We start from the raw sequence: 16,570 nt of genomic DNA, 5'->3' as shown, positions 1-16,570 counted from the left end.
AACACGGGGCGGGGGAGCAAGAGCCAGAGCAAAGATGGGATTAGAAGGCAGAAGCCTGTGAGTGGTCAGGGTCTTACAGAAGCCCTTCTACGCGCGGCTTCAGGACCGCGGACAGCTCCTGTCTTTGTCTATTTCCCAACTCCCAGGCCGCTGCAGAGCCTGGCTGCCACTGCTGGCACACCCCTGCCTCGCCACAGACCTGCCTGCCAGGGAGACAAAGGGAGAAAGAGAGGGAGAAAGGGAGGGGGAGGAGGGGGCTAGCGAGCTAAGGGCTTTCCAGTCTTCCCGCGTCCTCCGTATTTGATCTTGGTCCCATCTCACAGCATCTGGGGAACTGGGTTTTAACTTGGTTTCCCGCGCAATCTACAATCTCGTTTCTAACTACAAGACGATTCAGAGAGGGCAGTAGAGGGTTCAGCTTGGGTTTGAAATTCGTTCTACTGTCGAATTTCGTGAGAGCCCTTGTCTGAGAGCCCCCAGCTTCCCTCGACCTGTCTCTAGACGATGCCTAGACTTTTAAAACAAAAAATACAAAAAAAAACCCAAAAAACTATATAAATAAACATGAGACACACACATACAGGAAAGGGGACATGATGGTTTCCGATATTTGATAGGTGGGTGTTTACCAGATTAGGATGCCCAGACTAGTTGCAATGTCAAATTCAGGAACGGGAAAACCAAATGCAAAGAAACCAGTGAGACGAGAAAGGCTCCCACACACGCATGCCACACACCTCCATGAAAAAAAAAGAAAAATTCGATCCAAGAGTCTCACGATGAATACCAACCCGTTCTTTCTCCCTTTCATCAGGAAAAGGGTATTCCTAGTTCAACAAGGGCACCCACTGAGCCTGCTCAAAATATTTATTTCCTCAGGTCTTTTCGCGTGACCCAGGATAAAAAAAAATGGGATTTCTCCTCATGTCAGCTCAGCCACAAACCTAGATGTTCGGGGCCGAGGAAGGGATGGGGAATGCCAACAGTGTGGAGCCTGGTCTATGGTCCTCCACTTTCGGGCATCAACACAACCCAGCACGCGCACCCTCTAGCCCCAGGTCAACAGAGTTCCTTTCACCCGCCAAGCTTTGCAGAAGTAGGCCAGCCAGCTACAATTTTAATCTCCCAAATTCCTTCCCAGGTGGAAGCCTTAGGGCAGAGAGAGATTGGGAAAGAAACTTGCAAAAACGAAGGTCCCAAAAGGCCATCAGAGAACAAGTTGTGGGGGGGGGGAGAGATTCTCTGCCAACCCCCATAGCTTGAGATATCTATTTTGGCGGGGGTGGGGGACAGGGCATGGAGATTACCCCAGCCCGGAGACCCCAGTCGCTACCTACTGGTCTGTAATCGCCTCTAAAATAAAATACCTCACTCCGACCCTCAAAAAAAATTTTGCATTTTTTTCCCTCTGCCCTCCTCCCTGCCCCATCCTACCCTGGGAAAGGCCGCGGAGCCCCGCTGAGCAGCTCCCCGGAGTTTAGGAACCAGAGCTGTCCCCCGCTGGGGTCCCCATCGAGCCCAGGGCGCTCAGCAGGGTAAACGTACCGCCTTGGGAGGCCGGAGCTGGGGTCGCCTCCCCGCCCCCTCTCCCCTCTCTAGGGGGTGGAAGCGGGTCTGCCTCCCCCTAGCTCGCCTGGCGGCTTGGGGTTCAGCCGCGCCGCTGTGTAAACCGCGGCTTTCCGAGGCGGATCTCCCTTTTAACACCTTCTAAACAAGGGCTAATGAGGCCACTGCATTACTCTATCAACACACAATCATTAGCAACTGAGAAATACACACACGCGTGCGCGCGCAAGCACACACACACACACACACACACACACACACACACACCCTCACAGCACCACGAGCTGCCAAAGTCGGGCCAATTCTAAAGCAACCCAAATTAGGCTAACAAAAAGAAGGTGGGGAGTGGAGGGAGAGGAGGGGTGGGAAGAGGGAGTGGGAGAAAAGGGGAGGGGGAGGAGAGAGAGAGGGAGAGAGAGAGAGAGAGAGAGAGAGAGAGAGAGAGAGAGAACAAAACAAACATAAAGACTAAGCTAGGTCGAAGACAAAACTCAAAGTCATAGGTGGACTAAGACTCTTCATTTGAAGGGGTATCCAAGGCAAACTGTCCTCTCCGGACTTCAGAGAAGTCACTCCCGGGGTCCATTCGATGAATTCTGCTGGCTGCCGGGCCAGAGGAGTCCCAGACTACTTGGGGTTGGGCCCCACAGAGCAACATTTAGCCTGGTTCCCCAGTACTAGGATTTCCAATGAAGCTCAGGTCTCAACCCCGCCAGTACAGGAAAACCTGCAACCTGGAATCCAACCCGATGCTAGGTGTGGGATTTTCTCCCTCGAAGCAGAAATGTCCGTTTTGCTTACAAGTTGTGATCTCTCCCAAGCCCTCTTCTTGCTGAAAAGAACCAACCCAGGCTCCGGGGAAACTGAAGCCTGAATTCTGCCCTCGGAAATTGTCTTACAGCCTAAGGGTGAGCTGTTGCCTGCTGGTGGGGGTCCCAACAGCCTAAATGTGGGGCTTCAGCGGTAAGGAGTGGGGCTCACTCCTTGCCCTGCGTGCTTGGGGTCTCTGGGCGGTGGGGCTAGGCATTATCAAAGTAAAACCCGTCACCCCAGCTGAAACCCTGCAGCTCCCTCCTGCGTCGCAGCCGTTAAAGCTCTGTTGGGCTCAGATATTGGACTTGGTCTTTCAGATCAAGCACTCCAGCACGTCTTGGGAAATGGTCTTACTGGCATGTCTCCCAATATAGCTTATCTCCCAATACTCGGATAGCTGTCCCCACACCGTGAAAGGAAGAGGGGGAAGAGGGAAGAATGGAAGAGGGGGCGAGGATGAAATAAACCCCAAGTGGTTTGTAAACATCCCAGGTCCGGCCAGCACCGGTTAAAAGCCGGCTAATTCCCGGGTGTTCGGAATTACAGGGGATCCTCGAGCTCTGCAAAGCTGCGCTGGAAACCAAGTAGGCCACAGGCTTGCGCGAATAGGACTCACCCGCCTACCCGTTCTGTCTCCCGTGTTCCTCTTAGACCAGGACACTGTCCCTACTTGGGACTTGGGACTCCGTTCAGGTGTGTGGGACCTGCAGGGGCCCAGGAATCCTTACCCACTCCCATCCCACTGTATTCTTCTAGACCTAACCCTGAGCTCTGACCCACACCGCTGGAGTCCACTCAGCTAGGTTTGGATGCCCTAGGTTCGTGAGTCCTGGGGCAGAGACTGGAGACCTGGTCTGCCTGGAGTACGAGGCGGGCGCTTCGCTCTGGCCTGGCCTCCACGCCCGCTCCTACCTCGGGCGGATGCCTCTGGGCGGCGGGCCGTGCCCGGCAGGATGCTGAGTGTCTGTGCGCGGGGCCGCCTATATTTACACCCAAAACAAAATAATTACACTCTTGTCGGAGGGAGAAAGCCAGTGATTAGGCGCAGGCTCTTTGCGGCAAAACAGTTTCTCAGTGGTACACCAGTATAATTTTTCACGGCTGGCTGAAATCAAAGAGGGGAAGTAATGAATCCGGAGAGCAATTTAAATTTACAATTTGTAACGCCGCCGCCGCCGCCGCGCAGACCCGGCCGAGAGCGCAGCTCCCAGGCGCTCGCTGCGTTTGTTTAATGTTAAAGCTTCGCAGGCTCTTGGTGGTGGTGCGGGGGGGGGGGGGCGAGATAAGGATGCGTGATGGGGAGGTAATGATCGGGGTCGGGAGAGAACTGGATGCTGCTACACCTGAGATGCTTCCGGAAGAAGAGGGCAAGGGGCAAACCTGGATTCTGCCCTTCCCCCTCCCCACCGGCCAGCGCCGGGCCTCCAGCCTGCTCCTTGTCAAAAAAAAAAAAAAAAACCAGAGAAACAAAATGAAAAGGAAAAAAAAAAAAAAAACTAGGCTAATCAGGCCATTCTGGGGGGGAGGGGGGACTTAGGAAGACTTAGAAACACTCTGGCCCTCTGAGTGGTCGGCCTCTTTCTCTCTTGACTGCTGAAGAATCTCCGAAACACGGGGAGAGGAGCAGAGGTGCCTATCTGAAATGTCCTGCTCAGTCGACGCAAAGAGGCACCTCCTTCCTCCACCTCTGTCCAGTGTCCCCAGCAGGAAACTGGAGAAAGACACCCCCAACGCCCAAGCTCTCCGGGCCTTGAAACTCCCACTCCAGCCGGGAGGTGTGCGTTTCTTCGCCAGTAATTAATTACCGAACTCAAGGGGGAATATGCAAGGAACATTTTACTAACTCTACAGGGCTTAAGTGATTGGAAACAGATTATTATCTTGTTTGTCTTTTGTCTGTTTCATTTATCCCCGCACCGTCTGTCGAGCTGTAATGTGGATACTCTTTACTCTAGCAGGGAGATTTTTATATAGTAAATTCCATCAACATCTTGTATAAGTGACATTGAATCTCGGCGCATCACCCTGTTAAGACGCAAGCGTTTATTAGTTACATAGAGAAGAGAATTTCACTGCCGGCTGGCCATCTGTCAGTGCTGTTAGGGCAGGATAACATAAAATAGCTGGTCCGCTATTTTTCCGGGTGCTATAGTGGAGTGGAGAAAGCTGCCCTAGCTGTCAGGCTGGTATGGGGGTGGATTTCTATAAGTGGGGCTGAGCTCTATCAGTCCAGGTGACTCTGAAGGGCAATTACTAGCCTTTGAGCCCTTGTGGGGCTACCTTAAGTTCAACCAACCCTCACTGGCTACAACCAATGGCTCAGTTCTAGGTGTTCCACCCACAGACAGGCCTGAGGACTCACTGAGGTAGTCTCTCTCTCTCTCTCTCTCTCTCTCTCTCTCTCTCTCTCTCTCTCTCTCCAGTTCCCGGAGTGTGGCTGCACACTGACATTCAGGAACATTCCGGGAGAAGTGAACTGATGGGTTCGTCCAAGAGTGGAGAATCAGACAGGGCTGGTTGGACAGAACCCTGACTTGGGAGGGGTCTGACACCTAGATGCCTCATTGTGACTTGAGGGTGTGTGTGGCCACAATGGGGGCAGGGGTGCTGAGAAGGAGGTTTGAGAGAGTGTTGTGTTGGGGTGTGAGTTTTCCCCCCCAACACTCTCAGCAGCCATGCATAATGGGAAGCGGTCTTTGAAGTGGTTTTGATGGAAGCCAGACTCCAAATCGAGGGGGAAAAAAAAAAAAACAAGGGAAAAAGGAAAGATGAGAGGGAGGGAAACAGAGAAAGAAAGGGGAAGGAGTGGGACCAGGAAGACCAGAGTCAAGGAGTCACTGAGCTAAAGAGAGGAGCACTCCAGGAGAATTCGGGGACACTGGGGAAACCTCAGAGAGACAAAGGCAGAGGGCAGTGGGCTTGCCTCAGCCCCACCCCCACCCCGTGACTCCCCTCTTCTCCGAGTTCTTCTCTATTTCCTCTGTGTCTTGTCTGAGCTCAAGGCCCATTCACGGTCCAGGAAAGCTGGATGGATGCTGCCACACAGCTTCCTCTGGAGGCTTCTGGAACCTCTCTCCATAGGCTTAGGAGGCCCAAGTTCGATCCAGCCTGCTTGGTCTGGTCACTACACAGCTGGTGCTGGTCCCCCTGACAAACTAGCGATCAGGTGACACCCACATAGAGAAGCTACCTGAGTTGGGGGTACCCTTCTCCAAAGGCCCAGCTGATGGGCCTCTCCAAATCTTTTTCCCCCCAATTCATGAAGATAATCGTTGCTAGTGGTATATATACAAACACATTCGCTCCAGTCCTGTAAATAAAATCCCAGTGTCCACACACACACACACACACACACACACACACACACACACACAGGTCTACAAAATCCTTATGCCCAAGTTCACACAGCCCAGCTCAGACACACACAGGGTCTCTAGCAGCAGCACACACATTTACACAGACACACACTCAGACATTAAAGTACACCTTCACACCAGGGTTAGTACATGCACAGGAGTGACCTTATGTGCTCACCCTGTCACAGGCAAGTACGTCCTCTGACATTCAGAGAGCTCACATAAGCAGACACAGACAGGCACAGACTAACAAACAATTTTAATGCACACATTAATTAACACACACGCAAGCAGGACCACAAGAAATTATAAACACGAAAATTGACAAGCAAAAAAAAAAACCCACATAATCAAAATCCCTCCAGGTCACAGGGTTTGATCACGAACACACTATAAATAGAATAAAACGATAGTTTTCAAGCAGCGCATATATAAGTAACGAACTCAGTAAATGAACCCAAACATTCACAGACAAGTCTTGGCACAAATCCTCTCCGGCTCCAACCCTTGGGCCCCAGCTCCGCACCATCAGCGCTCAGACCAGGAGCAAACAGACATTCGGAAGCATGTGCCCATCCTACCTCGCCCGAAGCAAGGTGGCCTGGCTGGCAACGCAGAAACAAGGCCTGGTGCCTTTTCTCCCCTCCCCGCCCTCCCAGGTTCCTTTACTCCCCCCCCCAGGCCCACGCATTACTCGGTGTACACCTGCCCGTACTCCCACACCCACTAAGCTGCCTTTGACCCTAGGAGCGGCCTGGACCTTAGAGCCCTCGGACTCCGGAGTGTTGCTGACGCCCGGCACTAGCCAGCCTCCCTCGCTCTGCTGAGTGACCCACTCACCACGGTTCCCACCAGGCTGTCCTGGAATATAAACAGTGTGGCTTAGAAAGACTTAGTGAGTGGCCCCTCCTATCTACCTGCCCGAACTCCCATCCGAGGTAGACCTTCCCTTCTCCACACCTTCCCCAGAGCGGGTAACCTGACTTTCGGGAGTCCGGACCAGTTGATAAATATCCCTACTCCAACCTGCCTGGTAGGATGGGGTACATGACTACCCACGCTTCTGGCCTTCACTTTCTCTCTTGGTAAGAAAAGCCCGACTGGGCCCCAGCCCCGCGTGTGACAAAAGAAATCACAGCCCAGGAGACAGTCAGAGTCTCAGTTCCTGCGCTCAGAGCCCGAGCGAGCCGCAGTCCTAAGCCAGAGGAAGCTGGGCGGGTTCGGAAGCGGGGAAACTACAGCGCCTTCCCGGCCAGGGCAACTTCTACAGGTTGCGAGGTCGGCAATCTGGGTGGGAGGTCCCTCTCTGACTAGGCCTTGGAACCCTGCACCCAAAAAAATATTTGCGAAGAGAGAGGAAAGGCACCCCGGTTTTCCGACCGCGCCCCCACTCCTCCAGGCCCAAACTGAAAGGTAAATACTTACTTAGCCTCGGAACCAGGTACTAGCAAATACTCGGCAATACTGATGTCTTGTTTTTTTTGCTCTGTCCTGACCGCAACGCTGTAGCCAATTTAGATATGCTATAAATTTAAGAGGTTGCTATGGCCACAGCGCGCCCATTGGCCGCCCGGCACCCTACGTGCCGCACCACGTCACCAAATCTGAATAAGGATGCGCGAATTAGGCGGCGGCCAGACAAAGATGAGGATCCGGACCGCTTGAAAGTGGGGGAAAGTGCCGGCGCCTCCGCCAACCGGGAAAGCCGCTCGCCAGCGCCAGAAGCCAGCAGCCGCCTAGGACACCAGCGCTAGGCTGAAGCGAGCGCCCGTGCGCGACCCGTGACATGAGACTGTGACCGCCGCCGCCCTCCACGCCACTCTGGGCAGTGCAGCTCCAGGCCGGAGAGCGTTGGAGGACTTGAACCCGCGAAGTCTTGGTTGAACCATACAGCGCTCGCCCCTGCCGAGGCCTGAAGACCAGGGAGACTGAAAGCCACCGCAGCCGGGACCGGGAGGCCCTAAGGGCCCAGTGGTCCCAAGGAGACGAGGCGGCCCGAGCCGCCCGGGACGCGCGGCTATGATGGTGCACTGTGCCGGCTGTGAGCGGCCGATCCTCGACCGCTTTCTGCTGAACGTGCTGGACCGCGCGTGGCATATTAAATGTGTTCAATGCTGCGAGTGCAAAACCAACCTCTCGGAGAAGTGCTTCTCCCGGGAGGGCAAGCTGTACTGTAAAAACGACTTCTTCAGGTAAGAGGCCCCGCCGCGCCCTGCTGCCTACCACTGGCTGGCCGGAGCTCCACCGGGGCACCTCGGGAATTAGGAGACCAGGAGACCCACCCCATCCTAGGGGGGAGGCAGATAGACCTCTGCCCTCCTCACGCCCTGTCGTGGGCTCCTCGTGAGAAGCTAAGGCGAGGAAAGAGGACGCTGCTTGGCTGCCTCACCTTGGGTCTACCAGACAGCGGAGAGCGGCCAGATGGCAGAGGCAACTTGCTCTCGGCCCTTTCCCCACATCTGAGTCCCCGGGACAGAAGCTTCAGGATGCACATTCCCAGATCCCAAAGGTGCTCCAGGAGTTCTGAGCAGTGGGGGCTTCTGGTCCCAACAGTAACTCTGAGCCCAGAGGGTAATCTGAAGACAACAGAAACTTCCCAGTTCCAAAGGGCCCAGGCAGGAAGGGCTCTTCTAGAGGTGAGGGACCGAGGACCTTCCCCTTGCCCCCCACCCCCACCCTCGCTCCATTTTCTCCACAGTTGGAAAGGTACAGAAGAAATGGAGGCCGAGGATCAGCAGGTCTGCTCTGCGATGTGTCAACCTCCCTTCCCAAGTCCGTAGCACACACAGACCAGGACCCAGGGCCTCTGTGGGCCTCAGTTTCCCCAGATGGGAAATGCTCAGGAGCGGCCTTGAAACCTGTAGTGTTTTCGATGGTTGCTCTTTCTGCCTGCCTCCACCCGGCACCCTGACAGGCTTTGTGAGTCTGAATTCCAGGCACTGAGGGGGCGTGATTAGCTCACCGGAGGAGAAAGGCAGCCGCCTGCCCCAGTGGCTGGGCACTTGGGAATTTGAATAGGAGAAAATGTCAGCCGCGCCTTTACACGTGTAAACTCCCTGGCCCCGGAGGCCCTGGCGCCCCTAATGTGGCATGCTTGCGAAGTACCTAATGATTTTTGATAAGGTGTATATAGCCAATTATGCTGCCGGATAAGGCCAAAAGTGACTTATGGTCTCTAATGCCCTCACTACATCAATGTCACCCAAATTCACTCTGTTTAGAGACATGGGTGTGAGAGGATGGGGGGATCCCCCCAAGGTTCTGAGCCCTCTTCTTCCTCCCACACAACCTCTACCCCTTCTTGTACTTATTGTGTGTGTGGGGGGGGGTACTTTCTTCCACAGTCTAAGGAAGAAAGAAAGGGGATCGGTTCAGAGGCAAGGGAAAGGGGGCTTTGGAGTGACCCCAGATCCTAGTTGAGGACTTAAGAGGAGCTTCTGTCTCTATTCTCCTGCCCTCCTGCTGCCTGCCAGAGATGGGGGAGGAGGTTGTGTCTACAGAAACTGACTTCCTGTTTCCAGAACTTACTCCTCTGAGAGCCTCTTATCCCCAGCTCCTGCGGTGGAGGGGGGGGGGTCATCAGGTCTCGAAGGTAGCACCAGAAGCCAGAGGAAGGTTCTGGCATTCATTTCTGCTTGGATCCTCCACCCTGCTGCTAGAGAGAGACAGTGGTGGTCCTATCTGGGACATCCCCTTCCCAATCCAGAGGGCAAAGCTAAGAACGATGGAAACCTGGTCCACAGGTTTTAATTTATGGGCTCCTGAAACAGCCGAGAAGTATTTGGTGGGGACCTCAAGGCAGGGGATGCATCTTGGGACACCCTGTCTCAAGGCTCACTCCCACCTCTTCATTAAAAGCAGGACGACCTGGCCCTAAACCAGCTCTGATTAGGGACAGCAGAATTAGGCTTCCATTTGACAGATATGGACATGGAGGTAGCTGGGAAACCACAGCGGGCGGGAAGAGGTTAGCACTGAAGAGGATTTGGACACGAGGCCCACCTCCCTACCTCACAGTGACAGGCGCCTTGTATCCACAGGCGCTTTGGCACGAAGTGCGCTGGCTGTGCGCAAGGCATCTCTCCCAGTGACCTGGTGCGCAAGGCCCGGAGCAAAGTCTTCCACCTCAACTGTTTCACCTGCATGGTGTGTAACAAGCAGCTGTCCACCGGAGAGGAACTCTACGTGATCGACGAAAACAAGTTTGTGTGCAAGGACGACTACTTGAGCTCCTCTAGCCTCAAGGAAGGAAGCCTCAACTCAGGTATGGAGGCCTCTTTCCTTTCTCAGCTTTCCTCCAGACGTAAACGGGCTTCAGCCACCAGCTGGGCACTCTCAACCCGTCACCCCACACCTGCTCTGGGCTATGCTGAATTCAGTCCAGGATTCGTCTGCTGGGGGGCTGCTTCAGGGCTGGAGAGTCAGAGCCGGTTCTACAGAAGAACCCTAAACCAGGCTCTTCTCCCCCCCCCCCAATTTAGAACTGAAAAACAAAATCCCCCTTCAGAGTCTTTTGAGGTCCTGGTAAATTTTAGAAGGACCAGCAGGCTCATCGCTATTTGGAAGAAGGCGAGACGGGGCGGGGGGCGGGAGGAGGTGAGAAGGTACAATGTCTCCCCACTCCCGAAGAAAAGGTTCTCCAGAGGGTGTGCCCCGCTTCCCCGGAGCTTCCAAATTTCGGGGGCTCTGAGAAGACTCTTTCAAACCAAACCTGGTCTGGGGGGAGTGGGTGGACGCCGATTCCGGGGGAGGGGTGTGACTGCTTGGGGGGATCCCCGCAACTGAGGCAGAGAGGTCTTCAGAAACGGGTTTCTGAACTGGAGACAGATCGTGCTGACACCACTGTCCCCAACCCGTCCGCCCCGCAGTGTCATCCTGTACGGACCGCAGTTTGTCCCCGGACCTCCAGGACCCGTTACAGGACGACCCCAAAGAGACTGACAATTCGACCTCATCGGACAAGGAGACCGCTAACAACGAGAACGAGGAACAGAACTCCGGCACGAAGCGGCGCGGCCCGCGCACTACCATCAAAGCCAAGCAGCTGGAGACGCTCAAGGCGGCCTTCGCCGCCACGCCCAAGCCCACGCGCCACATTCGCGAACAGCTGGCACAGGAAACTGGCCTCAACATGAGGGTCATTCAGGTACGGCCGGTGGACCTACCCTCCCGACCAGCAGGCGTGCTCCGGTTGGGTAGCCTAGCCGTTGAACCCTCAGGGCCTGGCGTAGGGGAAAGTCCATCAGCGCACCCTTTAGAAGAGGAGACTTTTGAGCTAAAAGGTTGATAGGGTCCCACTGTCCTGGCAATTATGTGATTTTTTTGGACGAGGTCTCCAGACCTCTCTGAATTTCATCCACCCCGTCACCCCACCCTGACCAGCTAATGACTTAAGCCTCTCCGGCCTCCAGGACCTCTTCCTCTCCAAACACAGAAAGGGGTGATGTCCTCGCGCTCTAGCGTTGGCAAAGCGACAATCGGGGGGCCTGGCTCTGCAGCCGCGGGCGAGGACCTGAAGGGGCAGGAGGCTTTTATAAAGCCGTCAGGCCGCGGGCAAGCCGAGGGCCAGGAAGCCGGAGCCTTTATGAGTCACCCCACGGGTCCGCGAAATCCTTCACCCTTGGCTGGTTTGCCGAAGCCCCTCTCCGCCCCTCCTGGACTAATCCGTCCCAGCCCTCGCCTCAGGGGAGTCGTGTTGTGCCCAAGGCGCTAGGACCCAGCAGGGCCAACCGCAGCAGGAGTGTGGGGGGTTGTCATTTCTGACCCCAAGCTCACTGCCCTTTCTTTCGCCTCAGGTGTGGTTTCAGAACCGAAGGTCCAAAGAACGCCGCATGAAACAGCTGAGCGCTCTGGGCGCACGGAGACACGCCTTCTTCCGGAGTCCGCGGCGCATGCGTCCCCTGGGCGGCCGCTTGGACGAGTCTGAGATGTTGGGGTCCACCCCGTACACTTACTACGGAGGTAAGGGGCGCCTGGGGAAGCTCTGCAACTCGTCCCGGGCTCACAGCTATTCTGGGCCTCCTGGCGTTTGGGGCCACAGTAGGGCAGTCTTTATTTTTCCCCACCCACGCAGGATGTACACAAAGCCTTTCCTAGACAGACTCATTAGCATAGGCTACTCACCCACAGGTATCTCCTGAACAGGAACACCCACACAGGACACATGAACTCACATACACACCCGCTCGCAATGAGACCTCAGTGAAACAACCAGACGTAAGGACCACTCAGGTGTGGTCCACTATGCTCAGGAGAGCCCTACGTAACACTTCCCGGGTCATACTGGGGCAGCACCCGGAAACTCCAAGTACGGTTCGCCGCCCACTTGGCCTTGCTTCCATAATCCACTGCCGGAGGCAGGGGAGAAGGGTTCTGCCTTCTCGAAATTGTCTTCAAAGGCAGCAAGCAATTCTGCTCTGTTAGAGACACCATGGATTCCGCATGCGAAAGACTCCAACGCCTGTAGGGACCTAGGGTCCACTCGGGTCCAAGTAAAAGTGTTGGTCTAGAATGAGGCAGGCGGAGGTGATGCCCCGATCGTCTCCGGACCCATCTTTGAGTCTAGGGAGAAAGACCCGTTGGTTTGCACAAGCGACGTTCCTGACGCCATTAATAAACTCAAGCCTGCTTGCTCAAATCTTTTCTTCTCTTGCTCCCCAGGACTAGGGTCCTATCCCAGCACCCCATCTTCCTCCCAGCTCCTCCGGCCTGGCCTGTTCCCTGGGGGGAGGTGAGGGGCTGCAAGCCTGCCCAGCTTAATCTCCTCCGGGCGGAGAATTCACTGGTCTGGATTCCCGAGCCTTTCCGATCTGTGGAGTCACCGGGAGTCTCACCAATGGCACTGAGTTAGGGTCTCCAAATCCAGCTGGTGAGGCTAGAAGTGAATTCCTTATAAAAGATGGGTTCGGGGACAATGCCCGGAGTGGAAAGGTGATGGAAGCCAGGCAACCCCGTAGAAAAGAAAGAGGAGCCCTGGCCGGACTTCCAAGTGCGGAAGCCTGGGAAGTTTATCTGCAGACTAGGCCAAGGTCCCAGGAAATTGCTGGAGGAGGGGGGAAGTGAACCGGTGATTTTAACATGGTAGCGGGGGTCCAGGTTGGGGGAGCCGGAACTGTACGGTGATGGGCGTGTCCTAGGACGTCTAATCTTTCCGTCTAGCTTGTCCTCCGTACCAAAAAAAAAATCTCAACCCGAAGCCCGGAGATAGTGGGGGCGTACCCGCCTGGAAGCCTCTGCCGCAACCTGAGTAATTAATCAAGATTTTCAGGGGGACCAGCCCACCCCTAACCCATCCTGCCAACCCCTCTCTCTGAAGGCCTGTGGGACAGGGTGGGGGACAGAACACCAGAACCCCTTTTTTCTCCGAAAACGGGATGGGGAGCGCAGGACTCCTCAGCCCCCAGCCCAGCAGCCCCGCCTAATCCGCACTGGGAGATCCCAGTGGCGGCGGCCGGTAGCGGGCGAGAAAGGGGCCGGGTGACGGGGCCCGCGGCTCCCCGTGGGAGCTCGGACAAAGCCCCAGCTGCGGCTTTTGTGCCCTTTTCAGACAGCGTTTGTTCCAATTACCTCCGGCCCGGCCGCCATATGGGCGGAGGCGGCGCGCACGGCTCCAGGGCCGCGGCCTTCCCTGCTTAGTGCGATCCTTTTCCGTTCCTTTGAGTGCCCCCAAATTCGTCTCTCTCAACCTCCCAAACTTTCAGAATGGAATTTGAGATTTTTCCAAATGTAATTGGCGGTCGTTTTAGTTGTTACCAAAACTGTCTCCACCCCAGGCAGGTCTCCAGGCAACCCCACCCCCACCCCCGATTTGGATAGATTTCAGATTTCGGTAAAGGAAAAAAAAAAAAAAAGATGGGGTGATCTGGACATCCAGAACTCGCCTATACACTCGGATCACGGAACTGAACAAGGGGAGTGGATTTCCTGAAGAAACCCTGGCCTCGGAGAGGCCGGTTTTCCCGCTGTTGCTGTTCAAAGCGGGTACTGTCCCCCCAATAGGCTTAAGGCGCTCCTTTTGTCGGGGTCCTGCACCCCAATCCAGGAGGGGCCGTTCTGGAGCGGGGGCAAATAGTATTAGCAGAAGCCATTTCTTGTGGCGTTTTGAGCTCCTGACCCTTGAGTCCTGAATCCCTGAATTTGTGGGAAGAATGGTCATTTATTTGTGTCAGATCTTCCAAAGGTCTTTGTCCCCAAATACTTCAAAATAACCTGGGCGTCTAGAAAGCTTCTCTGGTTAGAGACTGGAGACCCGAGGCACCCCCGCCCCGCAGGAACCCGCAAGTGGTCCTGAACTCGGGTTCCCTCTCCAGAGTCGCTGAGCTTGGCTTTCTCAGGTCCAGTCTCCACTAGGAGGGGAGCAGAAGACGCTGAGGCTGCTCTTGGCTCTGTGCCCTGCTCGCCCCGGGCCAAAGCCCCTTGCCCGCCGCCTTTTTGAGCTCTGGAAGCTGACCTGGTCCCGCTTCTCCCTCTGGGGCCGCATTCCGAGTCGGAACCCCTTTGGTGTTTGGAGCTGCGGCAGCCACTTTGTTCCCGCGTTCCTCTCCAAGTCTTGCAGACACCGAGTCGAAGGCGATTGCTGGTCTTCTCATTTTCTTGGGCTCATCCGTACCCTCACCACGGCTTGCTTGCTTATTTGTTTGTTTACTTGTTTGCTTGTTTATTTTCTTGTTTATTTGTTTTTCCGTCTCCCTCTTCCTGTCCTTCACTCTCTCACTTCAGTGGAATTGGCTGTTCGGGGTGCGGTGGCACGTCTGGGGCTGCCCTCCACCGCCTTCACCCTCCATCTCTCAGTAAATCTTCCCTTGGCTCCGCACCTCTGACCGCTGCGGGCTCTCTCCCCATCTCTGCGTGTTTGGAAACCTGCTATTCCCTCCCTCGCTGCCTATGTCCCTCATTGCTCCCCGTTCTTGTAAGCTCTGTCTCGCTCTCTCTCACTTCTAGTCCCTCGGCCGACCTTTGCGTATTTCTCTCTACCTCTTCTCCAGTCTTACTCCTGGCCCTCCTCGGTCCCTTTCTGTCCCCAGGGTCTCAGGCTTCCTCCTTCGGCCTCTGAGGGCCTCCTTAGGTCTAACCTAGGGTCAGTGGCATGCTTTCCTGCACCTTCCGCAAGTCTGTACTCACAGGCCTATCCATGTGCCTTGGCCTTCGCGCCCTCGGGTCACCTCTCCCAGGTCCCTGAGTCCCTGTCGGTTTTAGCAGTTTATCCTCACGCCACCCACGTCTTATCCCTTGTCCCTCCCGCAGACTACCAAAGCGACTACTACACCCCGGGAGGCAACTACGACTTCTTCGCGCACGGCCCGCCTTCGCAGGCTCAGTCCCCGGCCGACTCAAGCTTCCTGGCAGCGTCGGGACCCGGCTCGACGCCGCTGGGCGCTCTGGAACCGCCACTGGCCGGGCCGCACGGTGCGGACAACCCCAGGTTCACCGACATGATCTCGCACCCGGACACGCCTAGCCCGGAGCCTGGTCTGCCCGGCGCGCTGCACCCGATGCCGGGAGAGGTGTTCAGCGGCGGGCCCAGCCCGCCCTTCCCCATGAGCGGCACCAGCGGCTACAGCGGACCCCTGTCGCACCCCAACCCGGAGCTCAACGAGGCGGCCGTATGGTAAGGCCAAGGGGCGGGCCGCCCCCTGTCATCGAGCCCTGAACGCTTCCTGGGTCACTCTCAAGAGTCCTCTTTTGGGTTCGCACCCATCCGGCAACTCGCATCTCCACCCTTCAAAGCTTCGGCACGCGCGACTGCGCAATTTCTTGGGACCAAAGTCAATATTCTGGAGGGTCGAGATTCCAAGCACACCTTAGACGCCCGCGGGACACCCCGGCCCGCATCACCTCTTTGAACTAAGAGGAGATTGGGACCAAAGAGAGGAGACCGTGGCGCGGCCCCTCCCTGCAAGCCGAGGCCATTGTGAAATCTTATTTCTCACTCTTTCTCTTAAAAAAAAAAAGGTAATAAAGAGAGAGGTTGAAGGGAGAGGGGAGAGAAAGATGAAGAAAGCCTCAGTCGAAGAAGAAAAATAGACGACCGCTGGTGAATGGTGGCTTTGCTGGAAGACAAATCCACCTGCGAGTTGGCGCCCCCTGGTGGCGAATCTTGAGGCTCAAGGTCAGTTTGTCTAGGAAACTGCGCAGTCAGGACTGGGCCTGCTTGGGCCCAACTCCCTGCTCCTCCATACTTTGAGCCTGAGGGCTGGGCAGGATTCGAACCCTCCGACCCCTGCTCTGCCCCTGAGCCGGGCGCCAAGTCCCTGGGCGTTTGCCCAGGGGTCACTCTCCCTGCCTGGGGCCTGGAGGCTGGGCCATCAGGACAAACTATACTTTTTTGGAAGTCGGACGCTCCTAGTTTCCTTATTTTGTATAAAGAAGAAACAAATAAAGTATGTTTTTGTGTTTACTGTTTATTTATTGTACTCTAGTTATCTGGGTCTGGACATTTTTATATTTTTAAGAGGAGGGTGGGGCAGAGTGGGGAAGGGGAGTCAGAAAGAGGTTTACCAAAAAAGCACACAAAAAAAACCCACAAAAAAACAAAAAACAAAACAAAATAACAAAAAATCAACTTTTTTTTTAAAAAAAAGAAAGATTAATAAAAAAATCTTTTCTCCCTCAGCTCTGTGTGGTCTTTTTTTTTTTTTTCAGTGTCTTGAGAGTCAGGGTAGGTGTCCCAACATTACATCTTGACAGGTATAAAGGCCTGGTCCCCATACACCAGGGCAGTGAGAACCCCTTCACAGAGGTCACCTAAGACCATCAGAAAACACAGATATTTACTTTAGGATTCATAACCATACCAAAATTACAGTTAGGAAGTAGCGACAAAAGCAATGTTGTTG

The 16,570-nt window shown here is 55.1% G+C and overlaps 1 protein-coding gene across 1 annotated transcript; it reads left to right on the top strand.

Annotated features, from left to right (window-relative positions):
• The first annotated feature begins 7,754 nt into the window (after positions 1-7,754).
• Lhx5 (LIM homeobox 5) lies at positions 7,755-16,346 on the top strand. The gene is made up of 5 exons (XM_048423479.3): positions 7,755-7,927; positions 9,776-9,999; positions 10,604-10,881; positions 11,531-11,696; positions 14,979-16,346. Exons 1-5 carry the CDS (start codon positions 7,755-7,757, stop codon positions 15,344-15,346), a joined length of 1,209 nt encoding a protein of 402 aa, XP_048279436.1. The 3' UTR covers positions 15,347-16,346.
• The last annotated feature ends 224 nt before the right edge of the window (positions 16,347-16,570 follow it).

The sequence above is a fragment of the Myodes glareolus genome, chromosome 2 (genome assembly GCF_982192425.1).
Source record: "Myodes glareolus chromosome 2, mMyoGla1.1, whole genome shotgun sequence".
Lineage (NCBI taxonomy): Eukaryota > Metazoa > Chordata > Mammalia > Rodentia > Cricetidae > Myodes > Myodes glareolus.
The sequence above is the reverse complement of the archived record's forward strand: the minus strand, read 5'-3'. Positions and strand labels throughout refer to the sequence as shown.

Bases quoted from the DNA above. Each gene is read 5' to 3' on its own strand.
- Lhx5 (XM_048423479.3), top strand. From the start codon at position 7,755: ATGATGGTGCACTGTGCCGGCTGTGAGCGGCCGATCCTCGACCGCTTT. The intron at 10,882-11,530 runs GTACGGCCGGTG...CTTTCGCCTCAG, and splicing joins TCAACATGAGGGTCATTCAG to GTGTGGTTTCAGAACCGAAG. The intron at 11,697-14,978 runs GTAAGGGGCGCC...TCCCTCCCGCAG, and splicing joins CCCGTACACTTACTACGGAG to ACTACCAAAGCGACTACTAC.